Below are 11,412 nucleotides of genomic sequence, written 5' to 3'. Positions count from 1 at the left end.
TATTTTATTTGTTCCTGAGTAAATCGGTTTGGCTGAGATTAAAGTTATAGTTTTTGCACAGCTAAAACTGTCAAGCCAAGCTGAAAACTACGCAAGCACTACAGACCTATGGTCAAGTCATACAACGGAACCATATATGAGTTTCACAGTGCACTTCCTCACCGAAGACTTTGAACTGAAAACATGGTGTCTAGAGACTGTGTATTTTCTAGACATAACTACTTGGTGAGTGGTAAAATGATGAACAACTGCACTGAGATCATTTGCAGTATAATTTAAGTTATGTTTTTTTAAAACTAATTATAGAGATCGGGAAGGATGTCTTTCAGAATTCAAGCCTCAGAAAATCTTTTATGGGGGCAATGTTTCAATGTTAAAGTGCACTTTGTTGTTACACTGCTAATACAGCAGCTTTCTTTAAATAAAACTGTTGCAGTAAAACGGAAATTATGTATTTATTTATTTTTTGCTATTTATTTTATCAGAAGTCATATCGTTATCGCAATACTGATCACAGTTATCGCACATCGCAGGTAATCCACCTGTTGATGTCATGTTCTCTCTTAGGGTTTGGCCAAAACCATTTGACTAATTAATCACTTCTGTTTGTGTTTACTAGCTCCTTTAACCTTGAACTGAAACAGGCTAGCGTATGTTATCTTAACCAGATACCTTAAACCAGGTTTCTTTGATCATTAATTTTCTGTTCCAATCATTTTTTGTCAGCTTTCCCACCTTGCCCCTGGTGGCCCCTCCCCCCATCCTCAGGCAAAACCCCCCCCAACCCCATTCCCTTGTGGGATCTACCCCCTCACCCCTACCTCCCTCCCCCACCCCCTCTTCCTCCCCCCCAGCCTCCATCCCTCTGGCTGTCATCCGCTGCAGTAAGATTTCCCCATCATATCCGCCAAGCTGTCGGACATGTCAGGACCCGTGCCAAGCCGGGCCCGAGTGTACACAGAGGTCAACACTCACCGGCCAAGGGAGTACTGGGACTATGAGTCCCATGTGGTTGAATGGGGGTAAATATTTTGACTTCTAGACAAATTTACACATGCTAGTTGAGAAATGTTCGTAACTGATATTTGGTTGCAAAATTACTGTATTTTACAGAAACCAGGATGATTTTCAGTTAGTGCGGAAGTTAGGACGTGGCAAGTACAGTGAAGTCTTTGAGGCAATCAACATCACCAATAACGAGAAGGTTGTGGTGAAGATACTCAAGGTAAAGCTGTACAAAGGCTTACTTTTATATCTCATGAAGTCATTATGCATCCTAACTCTTTTTCTTCGTTTATCCTTTAGCCTGTAAAGAAAAAGAAAATAAAGCGTGAAATTAAGATTCTGGAGAACCTGCGTGGAGGTCCTAACATAATCTCTCTAATTGATATAGTGAAAGACCCTGTAGTAAGTATCATAGTTATTAATGAAGAACATTTAAAGTCTTGTTCACAAGTACAGCAGAAATTATATTTTATTTGCGTTTTCTTTTTTCTGATTACATAATGTGTTATTCAGAAAAAAAGATGCATTAAATTTTGGGATGGTGTCATTGTACCAATAGCACATTGAACCTACCACTTGTGCCAGCTTATTGGTTACACTTGGGAAATTTGTGTCTGTAAGTACTTAAATAACCACGGCTAGATAGATACATGTAAGCAGTTTTATAGTAATAAAATGTAGTGAGGGCTCTGTCCAAGCAGTGGAGCAACACATTGTGTCTGAGCCATCATGGTCATTCAAGATTTAAACAAATACAGATTAAGATTTCTGATTTAGAATTTTAGAAGTCAAGAGCAGAAGTACCCTGTTTATGAAATATCTACCCTATTGTAACATGTGGTTTCTGAGTACCTATTTTATTTATTTTTGGACAAACCTTCTGCGACCAGTTAAAAAAAAATGTGTCCAAAAAGCAGAGGGTAGAAATCTCCAGAACTCATCTCCCTGGGTGAGAGTGGAGAATATCTTTCATGGTTATTTCTACTTAAATAGAAACTGATTTTAATAGAGCATCAAAGATTTAATAGTGAAAATTGGTAGCTCTGATTCACACTGTGATTAGCATTATTTGTGGATATGGTTGTGCAGCCTATGGTGAGAGAGACCACAGTTTGATTAGACTTTTGATGTTTTATATTAAAACAAAATGTAAGGCTCACAGTGTGGCTGTCTGCTTGGCTTGTACAGAGATAGATTTAGTGCTTTTTCTTTGTTTCTTCTTCTTCTTCTTCAATTGTTTGGATTTTGTATGAAACTGCAAACGAAAAATAAAGTACACGAAATGTCTCTCTTGCAGTCCCGAACACCTGCCTTAGTCTTTGAACATGTTAACAACACAGACTTCAAGGTAGGAACACACTATGATTTTTATTCTGTCGCGCATTTTATTGTAATATATTTCACCCTCCTTTCTTGGCATACTCGTTGTTTTACCATACACGTGTGTGTATGTGATGGAGGAATAGGATAGTCCAGTGCTATGTCTTCGGTGCCAGAAAGTCAACAGTCTTCTGGTTCTATCCTCAATCACTGGCACAGTGCTCCTTCTGTGTGACACATGGGTGCTGTCATTTAGCTGTAGGACTTTACCATTAAAAGGCTAATGATTTTATTTTTGGTATTCAGCAACTATACCAGACCCTGACGGACTATGATATTCGATTCTACATGTATGAGATCCTCAAGGTGAGTCCTCCAGCTCACTCTATGATGTGTCAAACTCAGAACGTTGTGATACATGTTTAGATGAAGACCTTTCACAAGACACTAATTCCCTGGAAAATGTTCTTTGACTGTGTTTTTCTTTGGCTTTTTATACTTGAATTCATTTTGTTATCAGCATTTTCCTGAAGGGAGAATCAACTAATTATCTCTAGCTCTTTTGGAAATCTTGGGAAGAAAAACTTAAACAGTATTTAACAAAGTCCCTTTGGTATTGTTTGTAGGCTCTGGATTACTGCCATAGCATGGGAATAATGCATAGAGATGTGAAGCCACATAATGTGATGATAGATCATGAGCACCGTAAGGTGGGTGAGAGATAATGTTGCTTCTGCAATGTAACAACATGATAAAGTTCATTGTCATTGCTGTTGTGCTTTTCTGTTTGCCTCTCTGTGTGGATTCCTATTCTTCACAGTCCCTCTACTGCATTCACAGGTTGAAGCACAATATTTTAATTTCCACTTACTTTACTTGTACTTAGTACGTACCCTGGTTCTGAGTGCTAATCGCTTAATTTCTTTGTAGCTGCGTCTTATTGACTGGGGTCTGGCTGAGTTTTACCATCCAGGACAGGAGTACAATGTCAGAGTTGCATCTCGCTACTTTAAAGGACCCGAACTTTTGGTGGACTATCAGGTATGGCAGTGAGGTAGTAGCGTGTGCTTTAGCGTTTTTCTGGAGTGCAGTTGGAGGTCTTTGTACTGTGGATACTGAATTTTGAGTCTTTGTCAGTCACTGAATGAACCTGTTGTGTCCAAAATTACAGTCTTGTTCCTTTTGCTAGGCTGTATTTTAAGTCAAATCAGTTTAGTTTTATTTATATAGTGCCAAATCATATCAAGTCACCTCGGGGTGCTTTATATTGTAAGGTAAATAAATAGACTTTGTAACAGATTTCAGCGAGTAGTGTTTCAGTCATCTTCTCTCATCTTTCCTCATCATTGGCTCTTCCACTGTATTCTGTATTCAGATGTATGACTACAGCCTCGATATGTGGAGCTTGGGCTGTATGCTGGCATCCATGATCTTCAGAAAGGAACCTTTCTTTCATGGTCATGACAATTATGACCAGGTGAATAAATCTAAGCTATTATTGTGTTTCCCTGTACTTGTTAATTTTAAAGATGAGTTTTATAACGCACATAAAGTATACACAGAATATTTATTTTGGCTGTTGATGTTTTCTGTCCTTCAAACTAGTCAACTACTGTAGTTTCTTTTTCTTTTTTTTCTTTTTTTAAACGACTATTAAATTAATTCCCAGCAGGATTTATAGATATTACCGTGAGCTTTGTTTAATAGGGTTTTGATCTACTAAGTGTCTAGATGTTTTCTGTAAACAGCTGGGAAATAGATTTTATTATAGTGCATGTGTGTGATTGATGATTTCTAAATGACTGTTGCATGTTCTCCTGCAGTTGGTGAGAATAGCCAAGGTGCTGGGGACAGAAGACCTCTACGACTACATAGACAAATACAACATTGAGCTGGAACCTCGCTTCAATGACATTCTTGGCAGGTACTAGGTTCAGCTGAATTATTGTTAGCAAATACACCTGCGGCGGGGGGGGGTGGTCATGTTGTCAGGTACATGGTTATTATCGTTAACGAAAACTAACGAAATAACGAAAACTAGAAGTAAAAAAACATTTTCGTTAACGGAAATAAAAATAAAAACAAAAAAGGAAAACTAACTAAAACTGTAATGAGTGTTCACAAAACTAACTAAAATTAACTGAAATTATAGCAAAAATGTGTTTAGTTTTCATTGATGTGTGCGTGTCATACAATAGTCGAGGGTGAAAATGAAGTTTAGTTTCCAGATTTTTTTCTTGCTGTCTCATTATGCCAGCAGGTGGCAGCACGTTAGTTGAGTCGTCTGTGTTGCTGCTCCGTCCACGCGCAGAATCATGTCAGGAAAAGTCGGGAGAAAGCGCCAGAGTCCAATTTGGGATTACTTTGAATATGACTGTGTTTTGGATAAAGCAAGTGTCTTGTAGTGGAAAGAGACAAATTATGAGGGACATTTCTAAAGGGGAAAAAATCCCACAAACCTTAAAGTGCACTTGAAAAGCTCACACAAGAAGGCTAACCTAGCTTACCTTGAGAAGGTAAGGGAGCACACTCAACCCTCATCCCCAGAAACAGAAACTAACCCCAGGCAGGCAGCGTGATGCATCCCGAGACAACAGGACGGGGATATCTACATAACTGTGTGAGTCAATTGCCTTCACAAAGTTTATCAATTCACTTGAACCAAAATTACGAACACCCGGTGCTGCAAGAGTTAATAGTGTCATTGGGGCCAAGATATAAATTTTATAGTTGCCTGGTATCAATGGTTGTTCATCTGCCTTTATTTATTTATTTATTTATTTATTTATTTATTTATTTAAAGAACCCATAGGTGGGAATGTGAGTTGTCTGTCTCTGCGTGTTAGCCCTGCGACAGACAGGCGACCTGTCCAGGGTGCAGGGTATGGTAGCTGGAATAGCAACATACCCAAGAATAAGCAGAAGAGAATGACTGATATGATGAAACTGGGATTTTGTTACACTTAATTATTGCAAATACAACTAAAACTATAACAGAAACTAATCAAAACTAAACTGAAACTAAGGATTTTCAAAAAATAAAAACTAAACTAAACTAGCAAACAATTGGTAAAAACTAATTAAAACTGATATAAAATTGAAAATCTGAAGTCAAAACTAAATAAAAATAAAAACTAATGAAAATTGCAAAACTATTAAAACCCTGGTCAGGTAAATCTAAGATGGGTCAAATTGGAATTTCTTCATGGTTTGTGATATTCCAGTCAGAAACAAACACAACCAAACTCCACAAAGACTGAAATATCCACAAGAGAACAGAGCAATACAAAGAATCAATGTGAATAAAATTGTATTTATGTTGCACATTTTAAGTTAAATATCACAGTTCAAAAGAAGAGTTTTAGCTCCTGGGTGACTGATGATCCACTGAGTATATCTTCTCCACTCCCATCTTATTACTCATTCATGTGTGTATACCCATTTTGGTGGCCACAAAATGTTACAGAAATTTGTAATGGGATAATCTAAAGCATGAGTGTCAAACTCTGGCCCGTGGGCCATTTTTCAGCAAAACTTGTTTGAGTCAATAAGAAAAGATTGATTCTTATATTTTTTTTCAATAAATATTAATGTTAGCCTGCGACTTTGTTCCAGTTTTGAATTTTGGCCCACTGTGATCTAAAGTGTTTACTGTTTTGTAAACGAATACAAACACAAGGCACTAATCCCCCCCACCCCAAAATAGGCATTCTCGTAAGCGGTGGGAGCGATTTGTCCATAGTGAGAACCAGCACCTGGTCAGCCCCGAGGCTCTGGATTTCCTAGACAAACTGCTGCGCTACGACCACCAGGCCAGACTCACTGCCCGCGAGGCCATGGATCACCCATACTTCTGTAAGCCCTCACCATCACCTCTGTGTCTATCTATGGTTATTTATTTTTTCTGCTAACAATAAAATGAAGGTTGCCATGACAAGAAGTAATTTATTTATTGTTTCTACAGTCCCTATTGGGAAAGATCAGTCTCGTGTGACCGGATCAGCCAACCTACCCAGTGGGAACCCTGCTGTTAGCACAGCAAACATGATAACTGGTGAGAACGCGCACTTATACTGATAGTATACTGGCCTATAATTTAAATCCCCATGCCTTTAAATCCATCCAAGTTTCTCTTTAAAAAAACAAAACTTATGGGTTTGTGCATCCTTGTGCTTTAGGTTTACATTTTCCTCAACTAATATGGCAGAGTTATTATGCATTAGCTTCATTAAGATGCATGTCAAAAATCTGGATGTCAGTTTACTGTCATGTAATGGGGCGGTCGTGGCTCAAAGAGTTGGCAGTTTGTCTTGTAACTGGAAGGTTGTCGGTTCGAGCCCCGGCTCGGACAGTCTCGGTCTGTCGTTGTGTCCTTGGGCGAGACACTTCACCTGCCGCCTACTGGTGTTGGCCAGAGGGGCCGATGGCGCGATATGGCAGCCTCGCTTCTGTCAGTCTGCCCCAGGGCAGCTGTGGCTACACCTGTAGCTGCCTCCACCAGTGTGTGAATGTGAGAGTGAATGAATAGTGGCATTGAAAAGCGCTTTGAGGGCCCCGAAAAGCTCTATATAAATGCAATCCATTATTATTATTATTATTATTATTATTATTATTATTATTATTATTAAAAAGGGAGGTGTGTACCTGGGACGGCCATATTAAGGATATCCACTGTTGTCCTAAAGTAAAAATTTACTTCAGATTCGTAATATTACTTCCTGGTTTACCTTTGGTCACACACAGTGTGATTGCATTAAATTATGGATTTATTTCTTCTTGTACAGAACCAGTAGTTCAAATCCTTGGAATTGATAAAGCTGCCTGCTTTGCTTACTGGTTTCACTTGCAGTTGGGCAGTTTGTGTGCTGGAGGAGGAAACTAGTAGTGCAGTCTACAGCATAGATATGGGCATCACTTTTATTTCTATTGCACAAAAGGATCAGAGTGCAGTGGTAAATTTTAAATTGTTTCCAGGAAAGAAACAACTACATTATCCCATTAACACAACTGTGACTCTTTGTAAGCAGCTGCACACGCAGCATGCTAGCCACAGCTAGTCAAGAACCCAAAGCTGAGTGAATGCTGACCCCAGCCCAGCAGCCAGACCCTGAACTTCAGCAAAGTGATGAGCAGTCAGGCTGCAGCTTCTGTATCATATGTCTAAAGTAGAATTACTGTGGGCTGGGTTTTAATCTTTGCTTTGTGCTGTTGGCTTTATGTTCACACATAAATACTAAGAGAAATATCATCTCTGTCTTATTAGGATAGGGATTTGTGTTGCTGTGTGGGACTGTAACCCATAGGTTTATATTATTAAAAGGTAATTATGAGATAATACATTTCATGTTATTTTACAGAAAAAAACCCTTTCTCCTGGGAGTAAGAACTGTACTGCAGAACTGTTCTGTGTAATGTGTAATACATTACTTTTTTAAAATAATGACCCCAAAGCTGATACCTCCAACATGCAACACATTTGGCCACACAGCATTCAGTTAATTTGCACAAATGTCTTTGGCTACGTTCACACTGCAGGCGAAAGCGCATCAAATCCGACTTTTTTGACCCTATGCAACTCATATCCGATCATGGTGTGACAGTGTGAACGGCACAAATCCGATATTTTTAAATCCGACCTGGGTCACTGTCATATGTGGTACTCAATCCGATACATATCTGATGTTTTAGAAAGCGACTGCTGTTTGAACGGTCATGTCGCATTAAATCCGTCTTTTACGTCACTGACACAAGACAGACGCCGATTATCAGCGCCGGAGAAGACATCGTGAACGCTTCCTGGTCATCCAGTGTAGATGTCAGTGAAACTGTTTGGAAGACAACGTTGGAGAAACGTGAACATTTTATTTGTACTGTATAATCTGCAGATTCTGACAGAAATCTGCAGCTATCCTTTGAAGCACCGCTCCTCTAAAACAGCAGTAAGGATCATTATTAGGCCAAATGTAAATAACAAAATAACTTTATAACTTAAAGCAAAATTGGGAAACGTAAAGTCCGAAACAAGTCTTCATATTAAGAGCCATCAGTCACACATACTGTTTGCTCTGGGTCTAAACTGAGCGCGTTGTGCGTGACGTCTTCTTTTGCGCATGCGGGCGCTTTGAGCGTTCACACTAGAGCGCGTTTGCTGTTGCATTTTATTTGTAGTGTGAACACGCAGACAAAAAAAATCGGATTTGATCAAAAAATCGGAATTGAGCTTTAAGACCTGCAGTGTGAACGTAGCCTTTGATATGCAATGCGATGGTGGTGACTCTTCAAGCGGGTCAATGAGCACCCAATCAGAATCAATAATGGAATTGGTTAATTCTTATCGATTCCCATGCGAATTTTAAACTGTTGAAAAATTTCTGTCAGCTCTGAGGTAGAAATGCTAATATTCAGAGTGCTCGACTGTCCTGATGGTCTCATCTGGCTTCTCTCTCTCAGGTATCTCTGCCTTGCCAGCCTCTACTGCCCTGGGGCCTCTCACTGGCTCACCTGTCCTATCTGCTGCCACCAATGCCCTGAGCACCCCGGTGCCCGCTGCTGCTGGCGCCCCACAGTGACACCCTCACCCAGATTCACACTAAAAACACCCCCACCCCTCCCTGTGTTATCAATCTCCCACTTTCACCACCACCCAGTCAGGATGGGGGAGGGGTGTCTTAGCAGTTCTCTGCCAGCCGTCACCATATCCAACTTAACTCTGTGTGACTACGCTTCAGCAGCTGGAGGCAGCAGTTATCTTACAAAAAAGAGCTGTTTTCCCTCCTGTGAATGAGAGTGTTAACATGACATATGAAATGAATGTTGTTTATCTGGTATTTTTTTCATTTTGCCCCCAAGTATGTTTTGGGTGGTGAGACTAAGCAATGGTCATTCCTCCCCACTGTGTGTTTTAGTTTGGCGAGAGAAGGCACTGGTCAATAAGAATATCAGCAGAAGGTAAAGGGAGATGCTGGCTGTCAGGACCAAGAGGATATATATAGTTTACTACTGAGCAGCGTCAAACACACAACCTAATGAGAACACCCATCTGACCTCCCCAGGAGAGTTGAAACACCCTCCAGATCACAGTATTTTGGTGCTGTTCTGTACCCCAGGTGTATGTAAACACAATGACACTTCAACACTTTCTCTGCCCGAGTAGCTTTGTCTTGCCTTTCTTACCAAACAAGATCACTCGACTTCTTTTGCTATGTGACTCCCTGTCACGTCATCCTCCTTTATTTTGTTTTTTATTTTCTCTAATGCAAAACATTGTGGACTGCTGGATAAAAGTTCTCTACCATCAAGGTGTCTGTTCGACTCAAGTGTTGTTGTGCGATCTTTTAAGAAGCCAGGTAAGGGTCATTCAGGTTCTCAAAGAAATGGTTTCTCTAAATGTGCTGCTTTCCAGTTCCTTGAAATACTTCAAGATCTAACCAAAGTTTACTCAAGTTGTTTGGAAGAAGAGGCTGACCAATTGCTTTTTTTTCCTTCCCCTCCAGTGGGAAGCTAGTAGGAGTTGCTCACAGAGTGGACAGTGTGATATGTGTAGTGAATGAAATGAAAACATAGGACATTGTCATTTGCTGGTAGGGCTGTCACAATACCAACAAAATGAAGTACAGTGATGTATATCTTCTTTTTTTTCTTTTTCTTTTTTTGGAACACCTTTGTGCTTTAAAGCCACATGCGAGGATTTGTATTTGTGTAATCACGTCACAATCAGAGGAGGAACATTGTTGGCCCTCTATGTTCCTCTGCTGAACTTTTTATGGAGCTGAAGAACAAGATGAGGGGCTGTCATCAACTCTCTTCACGTGCCTCTCCACAAATGAAACGGAATTGAGACGCAAGTGCAACCAGAAATGAAAGCAAAATGGGATAGACTCCCATTTATTTGAAAAGGAGTGTGCTTAAATGAGGGAAATGCACCCCTTAAAATCCAGAGTAAGTAAAGTAAATTAAGATTAATGTTGCATTGCGTAGGGCAGGTATAATCCTTTCACTGAGACAGCCCTACCTGCTGGTGACTGTTAGAGAAAAGTTCACCTCTCATGTATAGTGAGTGACGTTTTTGAAGAGTCATGCAGTTTGTTGGCTTTCACCAACACGTTGAGGGAAGCAGTGGAGTATAATAGCATTTGAAAGATGGTTTCCCGTAATGTTTTAGTGCCAGAGTTTGGAAGTGCAAGTTTTAGATCCTGCTGTACATACGCCTTTTTTCCATTTCAAAACCTGAAAATGCAAATAAATCAAAACATGTATACATTGACCCGACAATGGAGCAGTTTAAATCCCTACATCACTGTATATATTTTTCTGTCCTTATGTAGAAGACTAGTATTTGAGAATATTTGTGTAAATAAACATGTGTTTTATTTATCAGGTAAATCTGTCTGATTCATGTCTGTCATGATTACACAGACTTGGGCTGCTACAAATGCAACATCTGGATGTCCTGCCACAAATGCTCTAAATTAAGAGTTTAAGAAAGATGCACTGATGCTAAATGAACACTGAAAATATAAATATGGAAAAGAAATATTTGTGTATCCCAAAGTGCAACTTCAGTTTTGAAAGGTGTTGCCATCTCGAGTTCAGTGTGTACAACTCTGTCCTACAGCAACAATGACTAGGATGCCGTTTCTACTAGTGGTTAAAATCTACTACCTCTCTGTGCAAAAACAAATCTTTGTGTCCAGTTGAAGTGGATGCTTTTCTTCAGATGTTGCACAATATCAAGAATTTGAAGCCTGTTCACATGGATGGAACACAGTTGTTTTTCCTGCCATTAATTTTCCTTTTTCCATTAAAAAAGTCTACCATAAGGATGGGTCCGCTTATAGGCCCAGTTGTGATAGAATATAACCCCCCCCTCCACACACACACACACACACACACACGCTTCTGTTGTAGATGGTGGGAAAACAGTTATTTTGGTGTAGTATGAAAGATTTATTCAGTAGGACAAGCTGTAAAATCTATGAAAACAAAAGCCCAAAAAAATTTGCCGTCCTCCACATTTTCCGAAGACTTAACATCTTAAAGTTGATATTTTGAGGTAAACAAGCAAACCTTTTGTTTGACAGTCCCCTC

The 11,412-nt window shown here is 39.7% G+C and overlaps 1 protein-coding gene and 1 non-coding gene across 2 annotated transcripts; both read left to right on the top strand.

Moving 5' to 3' along the window:
- The first annotated feature begins 829 nt into the window (after positions 1-829).
- Positions 830-10,707, top strand: csnk2a4 (casein kinase 2, alpha 4 polypeptide). Its single transcript, XM_085272842.1, has 12 exons — positions 830-1,022; positions 1,114-1,225; positions 1,306-1,407; positions 2,303-2,353; positions 2,632-2,691; positions 2,952-3,035; positions 3,256-3,366; positions 3,701-3,802; positions 4,149-4,249; positions 6,032-6,180; positions 6,290-6,379; positions 8,776-10,707. Exons 1-12 carry the CDS (start codon positions 922-924, stop codon positions 8,892-8,894), a joined length of 1,182 nt encoding a protein of 393 aa, XP_085128968.1. The 5' UTR covers positions 830-921; the 3' UTR covers positions 8,895-10,707.
- LOC146573599 (small nucleolar RNA SNORA57) lies at positions 2,410-2,546 on the top strand. Its single transcript, XR_014892598.1, has one exon. It is a non-coding gene; the product is annotated as a small nucleolar RNA SNORA57 (small nucleolar RNA).
- Positions 10,708-11,412: the final 705 nt, after the last annotated feature.

Source organism: Mchenga conophoros, linkage group LG5 (assembly GCF_057382185.1).
Source record: "Mchenga conophoros isolate Kocher_MC1m ecotype Shallow Benthic linkage group LG5, M_conophoros_male_GT1.1, whole genome shotgun sequence".
NCBI classification, from domain to species: Eukaryota; Metazoa; Chordata; class Actinopteri; order Cichliformes; family Cichlidae; genus Mchenga; species Mchenga conophoros.
The sequence above is the reverse complement of the archived record's forward strand: the minus strand, read 5'-3'. Positions and strand labels throughout refer to the sequence as shown.

What these genes read in the sequence shown, in the direction of transcription:
- csnk2a4 (XM_085272842.1), top strand. Translation starts at nt 922, where the DNA reads ATGTCAGGACCCGTGCCAAGCCGGGCCCGAGTGTACACAGAGGTCAAC. An exon ending in TTGTGGTGAAGATACTCAAG is followed by an intron (nt 1,226 to 1,305) that starts GTAAAGCTGTAC and finishes TTTATCCTTTAG; the next exon opens with CCTGTAAAGAAAAAGAAAAT. An exon ending in AACTTTTGGTGGACTATCAG is followed by an intron (nt 3,367 to 3,700) that starts GTATGGCAGTGA and finishes TTCTGTATTCAG; the next exon opens with ATGTATGACTACAGCCTCGA.